This window comes from Chiloscyllium punctatum, chromosome 1, assembly GCF_047496795.1.
Source record: "Chiloscyllium punctatum isolate Juve2018m chromosome 1, sChiPun1.3, whole genome shotgun sequence".
Classification (NCBI taxonomy): Eukaryota; Metazoa; Chordata; class Chondrichthyes; order Orectolobiformes; family Hemiscylliidae; genus Chiloscyllium; species Chiloscyllium punctatum.
In genome coordinates, this window is record NC_092739.1 from 79,468,942 (window position 1) to 79,493,300 (window position 24,359).

Below are 24,359 nucleotides of genomic sequence, written 5' to 3' on the forward strand. Positions count from 1 at the left end.
TTACCTGCGAATAATCTGATCACTTGAAGCACGTCAAAATCATTATTACATGATAATAAATCAATTAAAACAGAATTCACCAGGAGTTTTGAACTTAAACATCTCCAGCAAAGGATTTCCAGGCACAAATATATGTATTAGTGAAGCATGGAAGATGAAAGTGATCAGAGTTCCAATTGCCCAATACAACTAGACTCAGTGCTTAAAACTACCCTTTCAATCTCTGAAATAAATGTTTCATAACAGTTCTTAAGATTGTAGCTGTTTCTCAGAAGTTTTAAGGGTTTCAAATGGAAGGGCACCATGGATATTTTAGAACTATAATCAACTAAACATAAAGATTCCTTCTGAGAAGGGCCACTCCACTTGAAAGGTTAACTGATTTCTCTCCACAGATACCGCCAGACCTACTGAGCTTTTCCAGCAATTTCTATTTTTGTCTCTGATTTACAGCATCTGCAGTTCTTGCAGTTTTTATAAAGAATCCTTTCTAGATGTTGGTTCTCCCAAGCATCCAATATAATACTCAAACTATTACCCAATATTCAAATCAGCTGTATAAATGACCATGGAGGAGAAAGTGAGGACTGCAGATGCAGGAGATCAGAATCAGCAAGTGTGGTGCTGGAAAAGCACAGCCGGTCAGGCAGCATCTGAGGTGCAGAAGAGTCAACATTTTGCACATAAGCTCTTCATCAGGAATGTGTGGGTGTGTGTGGGTGGGGAGTGCTGAGAGATAAATGGGAAGGATGTAGGACTGGGGGTGGGGGGAGGTGGCTGGGAATGCGATAGGTCGATGATGGTGGAGGTAATGGTGATAGGTCGGAGCAGAGGGTGGAACAGATAAGTGGGAAGGAAGACAGACAGGTAGACAATTCAAGAAGGTTCCTTTGGGGCCTTGGATGGAGGTGAGGAAGATGGTGTGAGTGGAGGTTTTACAGCTCTTGCTGTGGCAGGGAAAGGTGCCAGGAGTGGAGGGTGGGTTGGTGGGGGGCATGGACCTAACTCCCTTGTTAGGTCGATGCCCCCTCTACATCCGGCAGAGATTTTCCTGCACCTCCACACGTCATCTACTATGTCCGTTGCTCCCAATGTTGTCTCCTCGACACTGGACTTGCTGAACATTTCAGAGAACATGACTGGGACGCATGCACCAAACAACCCCACTGCCCTGTGGCCGAACTCTTCAACTCCCCCAAGGACATGCAAGTCCTGGGCCACCTCCACCACTGGATTCTCGCCACCCATGCCTGGAGGAAAAACACCTCTTCTTCTGCCTTAGGAACCCTCCAACCACACAGGATCAATGTCGATTTCACCAGTTTCCTCATCTGCCATCCCCTATCTTATCCCAGATCCAACCCTCCAACTCGGCACCACCCACTTGGGCAGCTAGGACAATTAATCTCCCATCCCACCTATCCGCTCTGACCTATCACCATCACCTTCTTCCAGCTATTGCATTCCTAGCTAACTTTCCACCTGACTCACCTCCATCCCATTTATCTCTCAGCCCCCTTGTGTTCCCCCCCCATTCCCAATGTTATGCTCGAAATGTTGACTCTCCTACCCCGACCAGCATTTCCAGCATCGCACTTTTTGACTATAAATGACCAGGTTACATATGTAACTGGATTAGCAATCCAGACTCCCTAGACTCAGGTTCTGGGGATATAGGTTTGAATCACACCATAGCAGATGCCAAAATTCAAATTCAATTACAAAAATCAAAAACTAGTTGAATGGCAATCATGTAACAATCGTTGTTTGTCATAAATACCTATCTGATTCACTAACATCCTTTAGAGAAGGAAATTTGCCATCACCCAGTCTAGTTTACATGAGACGCTACATCCACAAAAATGTGGATGACTCTTAATTGTCCACTGAACTTGGCTAGCAAGCCAGTCAGTTCAAGGGCATTTAGGAATGGGCAAAAAGTGCTGGTCGAGCCAGTGATACCCAAATCCTTTATATTGATAAATAAAACAGCAAAGTCTCTTTCTTATATTAAGAAGATAAATTTGTCCTTACTGCTGATGATGTTTTTCTATTGCATATAATGTTTAAAGTGTTTATTAGAGAAACACTGCAAAGGATTTTATTTAATGAGTATCCCATACATTGTAAACTAAATATCAGATAGGAATCAGTGTTATTTGTTTTATTTTATCAATGCATGTTCAAATAGTATAGTTTCTGCAGCATATAAACAGCAAACATTACTCGTGACGCACTCTGGAATACAGGCCAAGTATAATTGTTAGCCAACATTTGTCTCTAATTGCATTGACATTAATAGCCTTCCAAATGTTCATTGATTTTACAGTGAGCTTGAAAAGAAAGCAAAATAAAATCAGATTTAAATAAATTACTTTCATTGGTGGTATGCTACATTTAGGTTTTCAAAGATAACTAGAAAATGTATTTCATGCATTAGGCACTTAACAGTAATTTGAGAGAGAACATTTTTGAATCGTCCTTGTGCTTTTGATATTTAAGACTCTGCTTCTGTATCAGCTTATTCACAGTGCCAACTTGATCAAATCTGCTCCTCTTTGACATATATTCTAGTCAACTTGTTTTCAGGACAGAATTACATAAAAATGCAGCAGAAACCTGGGAATGGTAAGGAGTAATTAGGAGAATTTACTAGAGTAATTTATGCAAACAGTAAAGATCAATTTGAGGAGAAACTAATTAGGTGTAAATATAAGATTCATGGAAAGGGTTAAAAGAAGTCGTGGAGGTGTGGGAGGGAGTTTGTAAGCAATATAAAGACCAGCATGGACCGTTTGAGCTAAATGAACCTAGGAGCTATACATTCTGTAGTTTTAGAGATATAGAGATGAACAACACGACAACCAACCTTTGGTCCAACTCGTCCATGCCAACTACTTATCCTAAATTAATCTAGTCCCATTTGCCAGTATTTGGCCCATATCCCTCTAAACCATTCCTATTCATCTCCATCCAGATGCCTTTTAAAATGTTGTAATTGTACCAGCCTCCATCATCTCTTCTGGCAGCTCATTCCATACAAGCACCACTCTGTGTGGAAAAGTTGCTCCTTCGATCCCTTTTAAATCTTTCCCCTCATCTTAAAACTATGCCCTCCAATTCTGGCCTCCCCACCCCAGGGAAAAGACCTTGTCTATTTAGCATATCTGTGCCCCTCATGATTTTATAAACCTTATTAAGGTCACCCCTCAGCCTCAGATGCTCCAGGGAAAACAGCACCAGCCTATTCAGCGTATCCCTATAGCTGAAACCCTCCAACCCTGATTCTAGAATGGTTAGGGATTTCAACACAAGATATGGTCAGAAATGATCATATATGTCTTCACAGATGCTGCCAGACCTGTGGCTTTTGTTTTTGTTTCTTTCAGGTTTTATTTGATCAGAACATTATTCTGGAAAGTTATAAAAATTAGTTATAACTACACGTCATCTCAGCATAGAACACTAATAACTTCTCATCAATAACATTTCATTCCTTTATTTTTCATACAACTTCATCTTGATCAACTGGGCCAATGGCTGAGGAGTGGCAGACGGAGCTTAAATTAGATAAGTGCGAGATACTGAATTTTGGGAAAACAAATCAGGGCACGACTTATACACTTAATGGTAAGGTCCTGGGGAGTGTTGCTGAACAGAGACCTTGGAGTGCAAGTTCATAGCTCCTTGAAAGTAGAGTTGCAGGTAGAAAGGATAATGAAGAAGGCACTTGATATGTTTTATTTTAGATATTAGATTCCCTACAGTATGGGAGCAGGTCCTTTGGCCCAACAAGTCCTTCCAAAGAGTAACCCACCCAGACCCAATCCCCTACCCTATATTTACCCCTGACTAATGCACCTATGGGCAATTTAGCACAGCCAATTCACCTGACCTGAACATCTTTTGGTTTGTAGGAAGAAACCGGAGTACCCAAAGGAAACCCACGGAGAAACAGGGAGAATGTGCAAACTCCACACAGACAATTGCCCAAGGCAGGAATCAAACCAGTGTCCCTGGCACTGTGAGGCAGTAGTGCTAACCGCTGAGCCACCTTGCTACCCATTTAAAATTGAATTTGTATTCCACCATCTGCCATTGGTAGTATTTGAACCTGGGTCCACAGAACATTATGTGGGTCTCTGAATTAATAGTCCAGTGATAATACCACTAGGTCATTGCCTTTTATTGGTCAAAGTATTGAGTACAGGAGTTGGGAGGTCATGTTGCAGCTGTGTAGGACATTGGTTAGGCCACCTTTGGATAATCACGTGCAATTTGGTCTCCAATCAGAAGGATGTTGTGAAACTTGAAAGGGTTAAGAAAAGATTTACAAGGATGTTGCCAGGGTTGGAGGATTGAGTTATAGGGAGAGATTGAATAAGATGGAGCTGTTTTCCCTGGAGCATCAGAGACTGAGTGACCTTATAGAGGTTTATAAAATCATGAGGTCAATGGTTAGGATAAATAGACAAAGTCTTTTCCCTGGGGTAGGGGAGTCCAGAACGAGAGGGCATAGGTTGACAGGGGAATAATATAAGAGAGATCTAAGCGGCAACTTTTTCATGCAGAGGGTGGTGCATATATGGAATGAGCTGCCAGAGGAAGTGGTGGAGGCTGGTACATTTACAACATTTAAAAGGCATCTAGATGGGTATATGAATAGGAAGGGTTTGGAAGGATATGGGCCGGGTGCTGACAGGTGGGACTAGATTGGGTTGGGATATCTGGTCGGCGTAGGCGATTTGAACCGAAGGGTCTGTTTCTATACATCTCTATGATTCTGTAACTTACTGGCATACTAAAATGCAAAGTACTGATCAGATAAGAAAGAAAATCCCAAATGTATTTTAGATCTTAATATTGAATAAAACAAATGTATTGACAAAAATGCAAAGGTTGATACTTCAGCCAAACGTTTCCTATGCGACGTAAATAATTCGAGGGTAATGATGATACTAAGTTGTTGGGATCACTTTATTTTCCCCTGAAGAACAAGCAGGAAAAAAACCAGCTGCACGTCTCGATATATATAGCATTATAAACCAAGATTTTTGATGAAACGCACCGAACTCCACAGAAGGTACAATAGGGTTGGGTTTTAAAGCACAAACTACTCAATGTTTCCAGTAACGTATTAAATCTCTGCCTCCTCGCTGCATTTTTACAGTTAAACAGCGTCATTGGAAAATATTCATCTAATACAAGTGTTCTGTCTTTGTTCAATTTAGTGCATCCCCAGCCCAGAAGGAAACAGCAGAATTTCAATTATCATGATGTTTCTGTACTTGGGGGTGGAATCTAGGCTGCAGCTGGAGACCCTCCTATCTCAGTATTACCTGTGCTGTAGTGCCACCAGCCCGAGGGCGATAACGTGAGGCACGTCCAAGTGAGTCGGCCACTCACCCGCAGCGACACAGCCGAACACGCCACACTCCTCCCGGATCCCTGCCTCTTCAAACTCCATGCCGGCTCCACTGGGAACCCCGTAAATCTCTCCACACTATCTTACTCAACGATAAATAAGGAAACAAACCCCCTTGCCCACTCACTACGAGGCTAAGTATGTTAAAGTTGTACATTAACCCGCACCCCCCTCCTCATTAACCAACCCTCACTTTCACTCGTCCTCTCCCACAGCCGCGCACGTGCTTCACGATCCCTCCCCTTGTCCCCTTGCGGACCGCTCCAAAACATCGTAGGGTGTGCAAAATAATCAAATAAAAACAAAATTAGTTATTGTTTTTAAAGCGTATCGTGTGTGTAATGTGAAAAAATGATCACCGATTCCGAACAAACATGAGTATGCCGTCCCTTCTTTATGTAAACTTGTTCTTTTTGTTGATGACTCTCCGCCACCCCTTCTCTCCCTCTTGTTTTGGTATATCTCATTCAAACTTCGGAACATTCTAAAAGCGAACGCGCGGCGGTTAGGAGCGTGAGATTCGGAGAGGGGCCTACAGCAGGAGATTCTGGTTTGTTTGGGCTCACAAAGCATGACGATCGTGGGGTGGAGAAACACACACGGTGGTAGTGTGCGAGGAAGAGGGTCACCCGGGGAGGGGGGTCTATGAGGCGCGACCTAGGGTCGGCGGGAAGGAGTCCATTCCCGAGACACCACGCTGCTACTTGTTGCCTGTTCGTGAATTATAGCTCGTGTGCTGAATTATCACCAAAACCTGAGTGTGCCATTCTCGCTTAACAGTATTGACCTAATAATGTAATAGCGCGGTTTATAAGAGTTCTCGTACAAATGCAATCGGAGGGTTTTTGTTTCGTCAATTATGAAGTAAAATGAAACAGGAGTTTGTTCTGTGTATAATTTGATTGGGATGCCTTATCTTTTGTTTTAAAGAATTTAAACTTTTTAACTTTACGGATTTGCAAAGTTTTCCTAAAATGGAGAAGTTTGGAGGTGAGTGAAGTTTCAAGTTCTTAGATTAACTAATAGTATCTCGTCGTGTAACCGTGACCACATTTTTTTTTGTTCGAAGCTGTACCGTAGTATTTATGGTGCTAAAATTTCGTAAGGAGAGGTATGGAACTACTGAGTGTTTTGAAGCTGCATTCTATAAAATAAGATCGTGCGGAGGTGCCTAGGGTGGACAAAGTTTTTCTTTTTAAAAATCCCAACACCAGGTTATAGGCCAACATGTTTATTTGGAAGTATAAGCTTTTGGAGCGCTGCTTCTTTTTGTAGCTAGTGGACCATAAGATACAAGCACGTTCCCCCTCGGTCAGGGACGTTCAGCCTCGGATCTTCGGGTGACTGCCCTTTAAGGCAGACATTTGAGATACACAATAGGTGGTGCTGGAGCCCTTCCATCAGGATTGAGGCTGGAAGCTTTGGGTGCGGATGGAGAAATGGGAGGGGGTTGGGCAGAAGGTAGCTGGGAGTGCAATAGGTGGATGGAGGTTGGGGTAAAGGTGATAGGTGGGAAGGAAGATTGGCAGGTGGGACAGGTCAGGAGGATGGTGCTGAGCTGGAAGGTTGGAACTGGGACAAAGTGGGGGTGAAGGGAAGATGAGGAAACTGGTGAAGTCCACATTGATGCTCTGGGGTTGAAGTGTTCTGAGGTGGAAAATGAGGCATTCTCCCTCCAGGTGTCAGCTGGTGAGGAAGTGGCAGTGGAGGAGGCCTAGGACTTGCATGTCCCTGGCAGAGTAGGAGGGGGAGTTGAAATGTTCGGCCACGAGGTGGTGAAGTTGATTGGTGCAGGCATCATGGAGATGTTCCTTGAAGTGCTCCTCCTTGCAGAGTACTTTAGGGAACATCTGTGATGCCCACACTAATCAACCCCACTGCCCTGTGGCTGAACATTTCAACTACCCCTCCCACTCTGCCAAGGATGTGCAGGTCCTGGGCCTCCTCCAGTGCCACACTCCCCTCCACCTGATGCCTGGAGGAAGAACGCCTCATCATCTGCCTTGATGCCCTGGGATTAAAGGGTTCCAATGTGGACTTCACCAGTTTCCACATTTCTCCTCTCCCCACCTTACCCCAATTCTAAACTTCCAGCTCAGCACCATCCTTGTGACTCTTCTTTCCCACCTATCTGCTCCACCCTCCTGTCTGACCTATTACTTTCATCCCCACCTCCATCCACCTATTGCACTCCCAGCCCCAGCCCCTCTGTCCTGTGATCCTGGTCCACTAACTACCTGATGAAGGAGCACTGCTTTGAAAGCTTGTACTTTGAAATAAACCTGTTGGATTGTAATCTGGTGTAGTGATTTTTAACTAAAATAAAATGACCAGAGTGGACCCTCCACTTTAATTGCATTGTTGCTATTCGTTTGCTTGTGCTTCCTAGATGAATTTCTTTCTTTTGTTTTTGGAACCTCTGTAACATGCTACTATGTTCAGCCTTGTGTTGACAGCTTTTTTTTTGCACAATCAATAACTTTTAAAATTTTCACTGTTTTTGAAAAGAAAATGCTTTCCCTTTTGAACATTCCTTTTTTAGAATTGAAAATTGGAAAAAAGCTGAATGAAGGAAAGACTAAGGAAATATATGAACTTCTGGATTGTCCAGGGCAAGTATTGATTCAGTCCAAGGACCAAATTACAGCTGGAAATGCAGTCAGGAAAGATCAGATGGTGGGCAAGGCTGCAATATCTACTAAAACCACTGTTTCTATCTTCAAACTGCTGCAGGATGCTGGTAAGACTTTGCTACTAAAGTTTTTTGAGGTGTGCAACTTCTGTGATATTTATATTAATGTTTTTGTTTTAAGGCATAAAAACTGCATTTGAGAAGCAGTATGGGGAAACGGCATTTGTGGCAGCAAACTGTCATATGATTCCTATTGAGTGGGTCTGTCGAAGAATTGCCACTGGCTCTTTTCTGAAGAGAAATCCTGGTGTAAAGGAAGGATACAAATTCTGTCCTCCCAAGTTGGAGATGTTCTTTAAGGTAGCTAACATTTTTGACCCTATCAGTTTTGATGTTAGATTTGAGGTGTTTATTGCCACTTTGTATTCGTATGAAGAAAACTTTGCTGTTTTTCCATCGATCCAATATCCCTTTGAAATCATTGATCACTTCTGTTTCTGCACTTTTTTTTGTGAGCAAGGCATCTGGGGGCATGTGCCATGTGACAGACTAGTCAAGGACCACCATCACCATTCTGACTACATCCTGCCCACTACCAGGACAAACCTGTCAGAAATGGTTGCACGGTGATTTGAGCTGGAGAGAGTTGCCTTTTGGAGTCTGAATATTGGCTCTGAACTCAGGAAGTCTCGTAGCATTGGACAAACACTGACTAGAAAACCTTCTGATAAGCATGTGGAGCTCCTCCCTTATTCAGTAGCTCTATCTATGTTCCTAAATGTTGAACAGCATTTGAAAGAAGTGCTGAGACTGGTAAAGGCAGAGAACATATTCTGGGTGGGAGAGTTTGTATCCAACATCAAGACTTCAAGGTCTGCGCTCAATGAACTAATGGGGGGCAAAGAATACAATTGTAACCACTTCATCATAAGTTGATCTTGTCACAGCTGTATCGATTCAAGATGGTATTTTGAGCAACCATCAAAAAGTCCTCTTAGAGACAAAGTTGAGGGTACCCTGCGTTATGTTGCTTGGCACCAGCATTATGCTACAAGGGACAGACTCAGTAAATTGAGCAGCTCTGAACTGAGCAAGCATTAGGTGTTACCATCAGGAGAATTGTGGTTTAATGCAATACATGACTGTAATGTACCTGCATCCTACAATTTCCATTAAACGTCTTTCAGTGAAGAGTACAGGTGAACTTTTGCTTTGAGGTTTTGACCTGGTGAAGCTGCAACTTCACGCAGGATGCATTAAATGCAGTTAAGCTTCTTTGTAACCAGCTGATCTTGTCTAAGTTTTGCATTCCTACCAATCCAATCACAAATGATGATGGACATGTTAAACTTTTAACAGGAGAAGAAAGCTCCACAAATATCCCCATTCTTGATGAAAGATGTAGATGGAACATTTGCATCCATCTTCAGCCAGAAGTACTGAGTGGATGGTTCATCTGCTTACTTCTGGTGTCTTCAGCATCACAGATACTAATCTTCTGCCATGGGCAGGTGGCAGAGAAGAGCATTCTCCATTAGTGGTGGTAACCTAGCACGGAGGATGGTTGTGGTTGTACGAGGCTAATCATTTAGGGTCAAGAACATGACTAAATTGCTCAGTGTGACAGGCCTAACTATCTTCAGCTGCTCCATCAGTGAACATCCCTCAAGCATAAAATCAGATGTGAAATGTTTGCTTACTGTTTAAAGCCATTCATGACTTCTCTGCTGAAAAGTTAATGTTCACCTGCATCACAAACTGGACAACCTCTCCAGGCTTTAGTTGAAAAGTGGCAAGTAACATTTCCACCATGCATGCCCATCAACAAGAGGGAATCTGGCTATTGATCCTTGACATTCAACAGCATTACCATTGCTGAATTTCTCCCCAAGATAATCTTCAAGGTTACCATTGACCAGAAATTAAATTGCGCCAGCTACTGTTTTAAGAACCGGCTAGTGGCTATTTATTCTATGGTGCGTAACTCTACTTCTGACACTATGCATGGTTACCATCATCTTCAAGGCAGAAGCCGAGAGCACGATGGAAAACTTACGTAGCTAAATGCAGCTCCAGCGACACTTAAGGTTGGTGCCCTATCTACCAATTTCCATGTTCATTTTCTGGACCACTGATGCAGAGTGGCAGTAGTATATAGCATCTGCAAGATGCATTGCCTGGAGTAACACTCCACAGATATTCCAAGCCCTTGACCACAACTCTTAGAATAAGTCAACACACCAGAGCAACATCACTTCAGTTCCAAGTTGTGCACAATTTTGACTTTGGATCGTATTGCCATACTTTCAATGTTGCTGTGTAAATATCTTGGAACCCTCTCTCTAACTGTGCTGGGGTGTTTATACAATGTTTCAAAAAGGTAATTTACTTCCACCTTTTGGAAGCAACCAATGATAGGCAGTATATTCCCTGAAGTTCTTGAACAAAATGCAAGTCATCATACAATACACACCTCAAGCTCTGTGTTAGGATCACCGGTGTTGTCACCCTAGTTCCTATATCATTAGCCATTGGGAACAGCTCTTTCATTTATCTTGCCTAAGCTTGTCAATGGGATGTTGTTCTTCAGTGGGGTCTGAAGGTTCTGGAATGGAACTTGAACCCATGATCTGAATCATCTGGGCGTGCTGCCAACTGAATCATAAGATTCTTTTTGTGCAAAATTATTTTGGATAAACCCCTTATTGCCTTGCAAAATATAATTTTTCAAATGACTAAAACATAAAAAATTTCCTTCTAGGATGATGCTAACAATGATCCACAGTGGTCTGAAGAACAATTGATTCAAGCGCAATTTAACTGTGGGGGATTACAGATTGAACAGTGTGAAGTAGACATCATGACTCGTACCACTTTGGCTGTGTTTGAGATATTAGAAAAGGCATGGGCCACTCAAGACTGTACTCTTGTGGATATGAAAGTAAGTCATTATCTTTTTTTCAGCTAAAGAACTAGTGATTTCTTCTAGTGAACTAATAATTTGGTTTGCATTTTTTTTTTAACCAGGTAGAATTTGGAGTTTGTGCTTGTACCAAGGAGATTTTACTTGCGGATGTCATTGACAATGACTCATGGAGACTATGGCCTCAGGGAGATCGAAAACTGCAAAAGGACAAACAGGTGTGTGTTTTTGTTTTGAGTGGAATGTGGGTTGACTTCAAATTTAATTTTTTAACCCCCCCCCCCCCCCCCAGTTTGGAAGGAAAGCCTCCCAAAAACAGTTGAATGCAAAATCTTGGCATCTAATGTCCGACTGAGTTATCTGGCTCGGCATAAAGTTAGTGTGTCATGAAAAGTATTTTAAGTGAGTTTGGGCTTGGCCCCTTCAGACAACCTGACGATGACAGGAATTAGATTTGCACCCAGAAGTAAAATTTATTATACTGGATATTGAGCTCTTTAGCCTGCAACTTGGTTATGAAGGTACTCTTGTCTTTCTAGGATGGATCCTTTATTATGATTTCTGTAGTGACAGTTAGCATTTTGAAGTTCCAGTTGTTAGCTAAAATAATGATGGGGCAACATTTCTTCTGTTTTTTTTAAAAAAAAAACTTTTTATCAAGCCTACGGAGCAAACGTTTCTTTTGAACGTTTCTTTTCTTCAATTACTTAACTTGTGTCACTCTCCACAGAGCTACAGTTCATTACAGTAAACAATCAGCAGTTATTACCAGTTTTCAATGGGGTTGCTTCCTTTTTTCCCCAGTCAGGAATTTCACTGGTTACATTATGTACATTCCTAAACACTACTCCAGACTACGTTAGTCTTCTGTAAATTCTCACGAACCCAGACTTTTTTTTTTCTCTTGGAGTATGAGTTATTGACTGCATTCTGCATGTTGGAACATAACATTTTCTCTGCCGTGGACAACACTAAACAGCTTTGATCTCTTGATCTCCAACTCTACAGCTTTCAGATGGCTGTTGACCAGACCAACCAACAACTGCTGTCTCTGAGATATGTGGATTTGTGCAAGGAAGTCTGTAACCTCCTCTCAAACACTGATTCCGCTGCCTTTTTTCCCATAGCAACTTGATAATGCGTTAGCTGTAACCAGTTGGAAATGATTAGCTGTGTTAGTTCCCAACTCCCCATTCCTGTAAGTGGATTGTGATTATGATTTTTTACTATGAATGGGGTCATTTGAGGGGGAAAAGTGTTGGAAATCACTTCTATCACAAATATTTTGTAAACTTGAGTTTTCCAGAGAATATCTGAGTTTGCACTCATACAATTTGTGAACAATATCTGACTTTTTAAAAACGTTTTCAGGTAATAGTTCCCTACAACTTTGAAACTCAAATGATACCATTTTGACACAATTTGTAGCTGTCACGATATGAATCAAGTGTTCAAAGTATGGCTCTCTATGTATGCCAACATTTATGTAACCTTTTGTTTTCTGAGCGCAACCTTATTGTTTTGCATTAATATTCAGCAAAAATACTGTTTCTAAAAGTTTGTATGGCCGAAATTGGAGGGTATTTTTCCACAATAATATTTTCCTTCTGTTATAGAACTGCTGTCAATGTTTTTCAGGTTTATCGTGATCTCAAAGAAGTGACACCTGAAGCTATGCAAATGGTTAAGAGAAACTTTGAGTGGGTGGCAGAAAGAGTGCAGGTATTGTCAAGTCGTCTGAAACTGGCTCTGTTACTGCTGTCAGTTTGACTAATTTAGAGTCAATGTACAGCACGGAAACAGACCCTTCAGTCCAACCTGTCCATGCCGACCAGATATCCCAACCCAATCTAGTCCCACCTGCCAACACCTGGCCCATATCCCTCCAAACCCTTCCTATTCATATACCTATCCAAATGCCTCTGAAATGTTGCAATTGTACCAGCCTCCACCACTTCCTCTGGCAGCTCATTCCATACACGTACCACCCTCCTGTGTTAAACAGTTGCCCTGTAGGTCTCTTTATATATATCTTTCCCCTCTCTCCTTAAACCTATGCCCTCTAGTTCTGGACTCCCTGATCCCAGGGAAAAGACTTTTGCCTATTTACTCTATCCATGCCCCCGATAATTTTGTAAACCTATAGAAGGTCACCCCTCTTAGCTTCCAACGCTCCAGGGGAAAACAGCCCCATCCTGTTCAGCCTCTCCCTATAGCTCAAATCCTCCAATCATGGCAACATCCTTGTAAATCTTTTCTGAACCCTTTCAAGTTTCACAACATCTTTCTGATAGGAAGGAGACTAGAATTGCAATATTCCAGCAGTGGCTTAACCAATATCCTGTACAGCCGCAACATAACCTCCCAACTCCTGTACTCAATACTCTGACCAACAAAGGAAAATATACCAAACGCCACCTTTACTATTCTATCTACCTGCAACTCCACTTTTTCAAGGAGCTATGAACCTGCACTCCTAGGTCTCTTTGTTCCGCAACACTTCCGAGGACCTTACCATTAAGTATATCCGTCCTAAGACTTGCTTTCCCAAAATGCAGCACCTCTCATTTATCTGAATTAAACTCCATCTGCTACTTCTCAGCCCACTGGTTCAGATCCTGTTGTAATCGGAGGTAACTTCTTTGCTGTCCACTGGTGTCAGCTTCAAACTTAGTAACTGTACCTGTTATGCTCTCATACAAATCACTTATGTGAATGACAAAAAGTAGAGGACCCAAGACTGATCCTTGTGGCATTCCACTGATCACAGGCCTCCAGTCTGAAAAACAACCCACCATCACCCTCTGTCTTATACCTTTTTTGAGCCAGTTCTGTATCCAAATGTATAGTTCTTCCTGTATTCAGTGAGATCTAGCCTGAGTGAACCAAATTATTCTTCACTTTTGTTATCATGCTTGATGTTGAGCCTTCAACTCACTTCTACAAGATTGCCTCCACCTAGTTCTGTGGCTGATTTCTCTGACCCAAGTTTCTAAATATATTAAAGGTACAAAAAAGTAACAGAAAGCAAATCACATACTGAGAATGGGAAAGGTCTCCATTTGAACATCTGAAATTATTTAAAAACGAAAGAGCTTTGGATGCTGGAAATCTAACACCAGAATGGAAATTGCTGGAATAATTCAGCACATCTGGCAGGCTCTGTGGAGAAAAATCATCCGTTAATGTTTTTGGTTCAGTTACTCTTCTTCAGAACTGATCGTGGCCTGGAAAACTTTTGATTTAATGCAGAAGATGGAGGGATAAGAAGTAAATGTTATGGATTGATTTTTGAAATTATTTGCTTTTTTAACCATTCCTTTTAAGTAAAGTCCTATCTTGCTCTGCCATTGTAGGCTGCAAACCCACTCTTGAATACAGTGTATAACATTCCTTATGTCCAAGCTATCGTACCTCGAAAGAATTATTTAATCATAATTCAAATCCACACTTTTTTTAATAAAATCTTTATTTCACTTAGTCACAATCCATAAAACTCTCTCAGCCCACTGATTTATAGCTCCCCATATTAATACAACCACTTCATAACACTAATTAATCAGTTCCCTTAATGTCTCAGGCATTCCTTTAGGCCATATTACATTGTAACTCAAATGTGAATTACCATGTCGTCTGTATTGAAATGGTAGGGTTGTCTTGTTGTACATGACTGACTAAAATCTGGGATTATTCAGAAGACCAGATTCACTTGATTCATTTTTGTCTCTGTCTCTGTCTCTGTCTCTAAAATTGACTTTACCATTTGTTTTAAATATCTGTCTAGGACTTGCTGGTTGCACAGACTTCTGGAAGAGTGGTAGTGATCATGGGATCCCGTAGTGATCTTGACCACAGTCAAAAAATTAAACAAGCTTGTGCAAATTATGGTATACCATGTGAATTGCGTGTTTCATCAGCTCACAAAGGCACTGATGAGACACTAAGGATTAAAGCAGAATATGAAGGTAAGCAGAGAGAGAAGGTTCTAAAGGGCCATTGGATCCAAAACATTAACACTGCTTTCTCTCCACAGGTGCTTCCCTACCTGCTGAATTTTCCCAGCAGTTTTTGTTTCTGACTTTTAGCATCTGCAATTCTTGGATTTCTTTTAGTTAATTTTTGATTTTATATTGGTTGGGAACCTGCTGTATGCACACTGACTGCTGAGATTTCGAAGTACAACATAGTTCGTAACAAATTTTTTTTTAAATTTGGAGTGTTATGTTGTCACAAAAAGTACTATAAATCTTCCATAACCATTGTAAGTTACTGCTATTTGCACTTGTATGTAGCCTTTAAGAAGGCTCTTAAAGTGAATGTGTTTTTATTTTGGATGCATGAATAGAAGCCTAAGTTTTGTAAAACTGACTACTGTACACTATAGAATCTGTACATTGTAAGTAACTGAAAAAGACTGAACAGTTGGGTTGACTAGACAATTCTGGGTTTTTTTTATAGACAATAGGTGCAGGAGTCGGCCATTCTGCCCTTTTTTTTTTTGAGCCTGCACCACCATTCAATATGATCATGGCTGATCATCCTTAATCAGTATCCTGTTCCTGCCTTATCTCCATATCCCTTTATTCCACAATCCTTGAGTGCTTTATCCATCGTTTTCTTAAATGAATCCAGAGACTGGGTCTCCACTGCCCTCTGGGGCAGAGCAGTCCACACAGCCACCACTCTCTGGGTGAAGAAATTTCTTCTCCTCATCTCTGTCCTAAATGGTCTACCCCGTATTTTTAAACTGTGTCCTCTGGTTCGATACTCACCCATCCAGCGGAAACATGTTTCCTGCCTCCAGAGTGTCCAATCCTTTAATAATTTTATATGTCTCAATCCGATCCCCTCTCAGCCTTCTAAACTCAAGGGTATACAAGCCCAGTTGCTCCAGTCTTTCAGTGTAAGGTAATCCCGCCATTCCAGGAATTGACCCAGTGAATCTACGCTGCACTCCCTCAATAGCCAGATGTCTTTCCTCAAATTTGGAGACCAGAACTGCATACAGTACTCCAGGTCTGGTCTCACCAGGGCCCTGTACAGCTGCAGAAGAACCTCTTTGCTTCTATACTCAATCCCTCTTGTTATGAAGGCCAGCATGCTATTAGTCTTCTTCACTACCTGCTGTACCTGCATGCTTACCTTCATTGACTGGTGTACAAGAACACCCAGATCTCTCTGTACTGCCCCTTTACCTAAATTGATTCCATTTAGGTAGTAATCTGCCTTCCTGTTCTTGCCACCAAAGTGGATAACCATACATTTATCCACATTAAATTGTATCTGCCATGCATCTGACCACTCACCTAACTTGTCCAGGTCACCCTGTAATCTCCTAACATCCTCACATTTCACCCTGCCACCCAGCTTAGTATCATCAGCAAATTTGCTAATGCAATTACTAATACCATCTTCTATATCATTAACATATATTGTAAAAAGCTGCGGTCCCAGTACTGATCCCTGTGGTACCCCACTGGTCACTGCCTGCCATTCTGAAATGGAGCCGTTTCCTATCAGCCAACCAACTTTCAATCCAAGTTGGTACTTTGCCCCCAGTACCATGCGCCCCAATTTTGCTCACTAACCTCCTATGTGGGACTTTATCAAAAGCTTTCTCAAAGTCCAGGTACACTACATCTACTGGATCTCCCTCGTCCATCTTCAGAGTTAGTCCTCAAAGAATTCCAGAAGATTAGTCCAGCATGATTTTCCCCTTCATAAATCCATGCTGACTCTGACCAATCCTGTTACTACTATCCGGATGTGTCGTAATTTCATCCTTTATAATAGACTCCAGCATCTTTCCCACAGTGGTCAGAATAACTGGTCTATAATTTCCTGCTTTCTCTCTCCACCTCTTTAAAAAGTGGTACAACATTAGCCACCCTCCGATCTGCAGGAACTGATCCCGAGTCTATCGAACTCTGGAAAAAAATCACCAACACATCCATGATTTCTCGAGCCACCTTCTTCAGTACCCTGGGATGTAGACCATCAGGCCCCAGGGACTTATAAACCTTCAGACCTAACAGTCTCTCCCAATACCAATTCCTGGCAAATATAAATTCCCTTCAGTTTAGGTCCTTCAGCCACTGTTACCTCAGGGAGATTGCTTGTGTCTTCCCCAGTGAACACAGATCTGAAGTATCAATTCAATTTTTCTGCCATTTCTTTGTTCCCCATAATATATTCCCCTGTTTCTGTCTTCAAGGGCCCAATTTTAGTCTTAACCAGTTTGTTTTTTTTTGCCTTTAACATACCTTTTACCTTCGTACCTCTTTTTTTTTTTCTCTGCGTATTTCCTTCTTAGTAATCCTCTTTTCTTTAAAAGTTTCCCAGTCCTCCGTTTTCCCACTTATCTTTGCTATGTTATACTCTTTTTTTTTTTTTCTCTTTTAACTTTGTTTCTTAACTTCTCTTGTCAGCCACGGCCACCCATGCCTCCTCCTAGGATCTTTCTTCCTTTTTTGGAATGAACTGGTCCTGCAACTTCTGCATTATACACAGAAATATCCGCCATTGTTCCTCCACTGTCATCCCTGCTAAGGTATTGTACCATTGAACTTTGGCCAGCTCCTCCTTCAGCTCCATAGTTCCCTTTTTTCTTCAACTGAAAAATTGGCACTTCTGATTGTACCCTCTCCCCCTCAAATTGCAGATTGAAACTTATTATGGTCACTACTTCGCAATGGCTCCTTCACTTCGAGGGCCCTGACCAATTCTGGTTCATTGCACAATACCAGATCCAGAATTGCCTTCTCCTCTGGTCTGCTCCAGCACCAGCTGTTCTAAGAATCCATCTTTGAGGCACTCCACAAAGTCTCTTTCTTGAGGTCCAATACCATCCTGATTTTCCCAGTCTACCTGCATGTTGAAATCCCCCATAACAACTGTAGTAAAAGCTTTGCGACAGGCCAATTTCTTCAGCTCCTGATTTAACTTCCATCTGACTTCTAGACTACTATTTGGGGGCCTGTAGATAACACCCAAGGGGGTCTTTTTACCCTTAGTATTTCTCAGCTCTATCCACATTGACTCTACACCCCCTGATTCTAGGACCCCCCGCGCAATGGACTGAATATCATCCCTTACCAACATGGCCACCCCACCACCTCTGCCCGTCAGTCTGTCCTTACGATAGCACGTGTAGACTTGAATATTCATTTCCCAGGCCCTGTCCACTTGAAGCCACATCTCAATTATCCCCACAATATCGTATCTGCCAATTTCCAAAAGAGCCTCAAGCTCATCCATCTTATTTCTAATGCTTTGTGCATTCATGTATAGTATTTTTAATTTGTGACTGCCCTCACCCTTCCCATCAACTCCTCCTATTTCACTCAACCTTGCAGCATGATCCCTTTGAGTTTTCTGCCTTATTGATACAGTTTTCTTTCTTGGCTTCCCTTGTTCTAACTTTCCCTCCACTTTCCTTAAGCATCCAGTTTGTTTCCCCCTCCTCCCTCCCCCCGCTACTTAGCTTAAACGTAGCTGTGTTGCAGTAGCAAATCTGCCTGTCAGAATGCTGGTCCCAAACATATTAAAGTGCAAACTGTCTCTTGTAGAATTTGTGCTTACTGCAAAACATGCCCCAGTGATCCAAGAATTTAAATCCTTGCTTCCTGCACCAGATCCCCAGCCACACATTAAAGTCCATTATCTCCCTGTTTCTGGCCTCACCAGCCTGAGGAACTGGAAGCAAACCAGAGATAACCACCTTGGACATCCTGCTTTTCAGCCTTCTTCCTAGTTCTCCGAAGTCCCGCTGTAGTATGTTCCTCCTCTTCTTCCCAACATCATTTGTGCCAACATGTACCACCACCATTGGCTCTTCACCTTCGTCCTTGAGGATTTCCTGCACAGTCTGTGATGTCTTAAGTCCATCTTTAAGTCCCGTCTGCTGCCACAAAAACCCCGGTCAGTTCCTCTCACTATGAAGTCCCCTATTACCACGGCTCTGTGTAATGTCCGACTCTTCTGCTCTGTCTCCACGCCAACTTTTTGAATGTCTTGACAGACCTGGCCGCCTCGTGGACTGGCAGTGTCATCTCTCTACTGTGTTTCCAGAAGATTCAACTTGTTCCTGACAAGTACTTCCCCCAGGGTGTCTCGCACCTGTCTCCTGTCTCCTCTCTGCCTTCAACATAGTCTGCTCTCTTCTGGTACGATTGGCGTAATAACCTCACTGAAGGTTTTGTCCAGAAAGATCTCGTTCTCTCTGATGAGCCTAAGGTCCTCAAGTTCTTTCATCAGTGCTGCAATATGCTCTGTCAGTAGCTGAACGTGCACACACTTTCCACATTTATACGAGCCAGACACACCAGAGCCGTTGACCTCCCACATCAAGCACGTAGCACACTGATCCAGCTTGGCAGTCATGTCTTCACCCTCTTCAACTGTGGTGTAATCACTTCTCTCAACCTGCTTGTCAAAGACTCCACAGCTAAAGCCTCACTCTTCAATCCACAGGAACTTCCTTGGACCCTCCCTTTTTTTTGGGGCGGGGGGGGGGGCAAGTCTGTGGACTTCTAATTTAGGTTAGAGGAGGAGGGAGGGAGGCCCTACTTGTAGGACCTGGGGTCTAGAACACACCCACTCTAGTAACAATCACTTACCTTCCCGACCAGCTTTGCACTGTGCCTTCACTTCCGCCCAGCTCCTGCCGCTCTCTGATGCGAAAATGCTTTTTTTTTCTTTCTTTGCTTCCAAGTATATTGTCACAAATTTGCACCAGGCTACCACGCTTAAATATATCCAGACCTTTACTGCTGAAAGGTAGTACTGAAATACTGCAGTTATGCTGGTTTTTCGAAGATCTTACAAACACTTTTAGGAGCAGGAGTAGGCCACTCGTTCACACCATTTGATAAGATTGTTTTGTTATTGTTCAAGTTGTATTGTAGTCAATCTGCACATTTGCATGTTTGTCAACTAAGTTGCAGATTGTGCCCATGCTTAAGCTCAACCTCCATGTTGTAAAATCTGAAATAAGGCAACTAATTGAATCTTGGATGTTTCAATAACATCACCCTTCAGCATTTGCTAGTTTGTTTCCCAACTTGTGCATCCTCTTAAAGTGAACACTGATTAGGGAACTTGAGTTCACTGTGCTCACTTTGAACTTGACTTTTATGGTGCTCTTTTTGTCGAATTTTATTCCTATAGCATTTACAAGTATGATGTAAAACATGGTGCCTGAATTACTGATTTTTAAGTTAATACTGAGCATCTCTGATTTTAACGTGTGGATTTCTTCAAAAGTGCCTTCATCTTTTCAACTTGATCTGGTTGAACTCAATTTTTGTTTGTCAAGGTGGCTAACTTAGCTGAAATATTTGAACAAAAGACGACTTGTATAGTACCAAAAAAAATCACGTACAGTACGCATGTGATCTTCTGAAATCACATGTGATTTAGTGTCTATAATTTGATTTATATAAAGAGGAGTATTATGTTTTTTTTTCGGCATTTCCATTAACGTGATTAGCAAAATTTGATTAGATTTAAATACTTTAAAAGTGATTGGTTTAGTTTTATAAGAGGGCCTCATTACTTGCATAGTTACAGAAAGTATTTGGCCTCCATCAGCGTCAGTATTGCTGTGATGTAGAATCAGTGCTTAAACTGTACTTCTGTCCAGTAGGGTGATTATGTAATTTTGCATATTTTAATCTACTTTTTCTGGACAATCATCTGTTAAATAAACTGCCTAGATAGGGTGAAGATATCTTTCTATTCATAGATAGAAGAATACAGCGCAGTACAGGCCCTTCAGCCCTCTGTTGCACCGATCAAATCCCACCTAACCTACACTAACCCACTATCCTCCATATACCTATCCAATGCCCGCTTAAATGCCCATAAAGAGGGAGAGTCCACCACTGCTACTGGCAGGGCATTCCATGAACTTACGACTCGCTGAGTGAAGAACCTACCCCTAACATCAGTCCTATATCTACCCCCCCTTAATTTAAAGCTATGCCCCCTTGTAATAGCTGACTCCATACGTGGAAAAAGGTTCTCACTGTCAACCCTATCTAACCCCTTAATCATCTTGTACACCTCTATCAAATCACCCCTAAACCTTCTTTTCTCCAATGAAAACAACCCCAAGTGCCTCAGCCTTTCCTCATAGGATCTTCCTACCATACCAGGCAACATCCTGGTAAACTTCCTCTGCACCCGTTCCAGTGCCTCCACATCCTTCCTATAGTATGGCGACCAAAACTGCACACAATATTCCAGATGCGGCCGCACCAGAGTCTTATACAACTGCAGCATGACCTCAGGACTCCGGAACTCAATTCCTCTACCAATAAAAGCCAGTACGCCATATGCCTTCTTCACTGCACTATTTACCTGGGTGGCAACTTTCAGAGATCTGTGTACATGGACACCAAGATCCCTCTGCTCTTCCACACTACCAAGTATCCGACCATTAGCCCAGTAATCCATTCCTTTTTATAGTACTAATGGAAATGTGCAGCATGGCTTCAGCACACCTGCAAGTAGATGTCAGGTTTTTTATTTTCAAGATTGTTTGTTTTTTATTGTGTTTCATGCCTTGTTGTCTGGACCTGAACTGTGGGAGATGGACAATAACGGGGGTTGTTGATGCTAATTGCAGATTAGATTGATTCTTTAGCTCTGTGCACATTAAGCAGATAAACAAATAAGAGATAATGTTGCATTTGAATTGAAATTTCAAGCAGAACTTAAATTGTTTTTTTTTGTCTGAATCAGCTGTTTTAATTCTTTTTAAACATTTTTAGGTGATGGAGTTCAGACTGTATTCATTGCAGTTGCTGGTAGAAGTAATGGTTTAGGACCAGTGCTGTCTGGAAACTCCACTTGTCCTGTAATAAACTGTCCTCCCATTTCTGCTGATTGGGGTGCTGAAGATGTTTGGTCATCTCTTCGCATGCCTAGTGGTAAGTTGTTAGGATTCCACAACACAATGCCTGACTGATTATAATCATTTTAAATTCATCTGTCTGATATGTGCTTTCCATTTAGTAAACAGAATCTATTTAACCTTTTTTTTTGTTCCCACCATACATATCCGATTTGTCTGTCCATGATTGTTCAATATTTGTCAAGTAGTCAGCTCCTGACAAGAAAAGATCTATGCTCTCCATATGGAGAGAAGGCTGAGGATTTAACCTGAAGGTCACCACTTTTTTTTTTGTTTGAGAGCTTGAAAAGGAGGGTGCTTCATTCCAGTCAGTGTGGGAATTGAACCAGCTTTCCAGCCAACTGAGCAAACTTGTGTGGTTATTACAGATATACTAAATCTGAGATTTTTAAGAGCAGTTATTCTGCAAAATTGAATATTTTCAGTCCTTTTCTGTGGAATAGTTATACCATTACTGAGTGCTGCTGACTCCCTATTTCCTGCTTGTTCCCTGCACATTTCCAATTGCTTGTGAATTTGCAGCTTAGAGAAAAGTTTGTCAAAATCAGATGTTGCTTTGACATGAAAGTGTCTGGTTTGTTTTTGCCCAAAAATAAATTGTGGTGGGGTAACATTTGTAAATTGTCTGATGCAAAAGAAACTGGTTGCATTTGGAGACCAATGGTCACAACTTGACTCAGGGTGATGTCTTCACCTGTTTTTATCAACTTTTTTTTTCCCTAAACAGTGGAATGGTCCCTTTTTTGTTTTTCAATAACTGCTTTTTGAACAGCTTTGTAATCGCTAGTATCCTGGGATGGGTGGAGCTGTACAAATTGTCAGATCTGAGAATATCCAGGCCAAATCACTTCATTCTAGCACACTCAGAAGCTTGGGGTGGAACTCCATATGCATCATTAGCCAGAGCTTGAATCAAACATTTGGGATTTTTAATCACCATTATTGATCCAACTATTTTGAGTGGATAACTTTCAGTATTGTTTGAGTGCTGCTAACTCCCTATGAAAGGCACAATGATATATGCAGAAGTAAATCTGTTTAGAAGCAGGTTGGACCTTTTTTTTGGTATGATGTCTTTTTTTTCAACATAGCAAACTACCCTTTTGGAAAAAGTATAAAATTCCACACTTTGTTTTCTAAATTTATATCTTGCATTACTCCTTTTATTTTTTTTAAAATTCCAGGTCTTGGCTGCTCCACAGTGCTTTTTCCAGAAGCGGCTGCCCTTTTTGCTGCTCAGATCTTTGGTCAGTTCAATCACTTGGTGTGGGCAAAGTTGCGAGCAAACATGTTGAGCACTTGGATTTCCTTAAAGCAAGCTGACAAGCAGTTGAGAAACCTGTGATTAAATGAACAATTACTTGAAGACCCTTTCAACATATATACCATTTTGGAGTGAAGATGTAATTCTTTGAATTAAAGTTTGTACCCAGTTCTCTAATTTGAATTCTTTCACTATCAAATTGACATGAATCTAGTAAGCTATCAATGCTACAGTGGAGAAGTGAACTATACACTACTCCATATGTGATCTTTATTGCAACAACCTTTGTTATTCTATATTGTGACCATGTTGTTACAGCAACATTTTATGGACTGCTGCTACAAAATCAGTTTGATTTTACTCCATTATTTTGATCTAAAAGTTGCAGTTGAAAAAAACCATTGTAATGAGTCTGCTTTAAATTTGCTTAATAAAGCATATGTTTGGAGAACTAAAACCAATGTGGGCATTTTCTGTATCATGTAATCGCAGAGCTGTTCAGACGCTATTTATTTTGAGATGAGGGTGTTGGTGAGGCCAGCATTTACTGCAGCATACTGGCTGTGGTTAGCACTGCTGCCTCATGGCATCAGGCACCCAAGTTCAATTCCAGCCTCCTGACTACAAACTCCACACATTCTCCCACCGTCTGCAGGAGTTTCCTTCGGGTGCTCCAGTTTCCTCCCACAATACAAAGATGTGCAGGTTAGGTGAATGGGCAATTTAGCATGGTCAATAGTATCCCGGGATGTGTAGGTTAGGGACACTAGTCACAGATAAAATATAAGGAAATGGGTCTGAGTTGGTTCCTCTTCCGAAGGTCAGTGTGGACTTGTTAGGCCAAAAGGCCTGTTTCCACAATGTAGGGATTCTATCCCCATTTAATTTCAAAAATCACAGTATTGTGTAACCAACAGCCATTGTAGGTTTGTGAACATTTAGAGATGATGTGTTAACAGGACTTGAGTGAGTTTAAATGCAGACCATAGACACCACCATCTTCCCCCAAGTTCCCTTTCGAGCCCCAAACGATCCGGATTTGAAACTACATTATTTTCAGAAAGTGACCAAGTCCTGCAGAAGAGATTATTGTGCAAGCTTAAAGTTGAGGTTAGAAAACTGGATAACAGAATAGGAATTAATGGGTCCTTTTCACAAATTAGTGGGGTGCCACAGGGATTGGTGCTCGGACCCCAG

General features: G+C 41.7%; 2 protein-coding genes across 7 annotated transcripts in view; one reads left to right on the forward strand and one right to left on the reverse strand.

Moving 5' to 3' along the window:
• ppat (phosphoribosyl pyrophosphate amidotransferase) overlaps positions 1-5,480 on the reverse strand; it is a 61,949-nt gene extending 56,469 nt beyond the window's left edge. Inside the window, exon 1 of the mRNA XM_072569772.1 lies at positions 5,340-5,480. Coding sequence (XP_072425873.1) covers positions 5,340-5,467 — 128 coding nt within the window. The 5' untranslated portion in view covers positions 5,468-5,480. The remainder of the gene's footprint in view (positions 1-5,339) is intronic.
• On the forward strand, positions 5,429-23,619 carry paics (phosphoribosylaminoimidazole carboxylase, phosphoribosylaminoimidazole succinocarboxamide synthetase). Of its 6 annotated transcripts, none has more exons than XM_072569830.1 (10): positions 5,429-5,563; positions 6,356-6,415; positions 7,968-8,165; positions 8,239-8,417; positions 10,819-10,998; positions 11,085-11,198; positions 12,619-12,702; positions 14,765-14,945; positions 21,756-21,914; positions 23,083-23,619. In XM_072569830.1, exons 2-10 carry the CDS (start codon positions 6,400-6,402, stop codon positions 23,241-23,243), a joined length of 1,272 nt encoding a protein of 423 aa, XP_072425931.1. In that variant the 5' UTR covers positions 5,429-5,563; positions 6,356-6,399; the 3' UTR covers positions 23,244-23,619. The 6 variants fall into 6 exon arrangements, with proteins under 6 accessions (XP_072425931.1, XP_072425886.1, XP_072425894.1 ...); XM_072569785.1 differs by lacking the exon at positions 5,429-5,563 and adding an exon at positions 5,785-5,803; XM_072569793.1 differs by lacking the exon at positions 5,429-5,563 and adding an exon at positions 5,886-5,975.
• Positions 23,620-24,359: the final 740 nt, after the last annotated feature.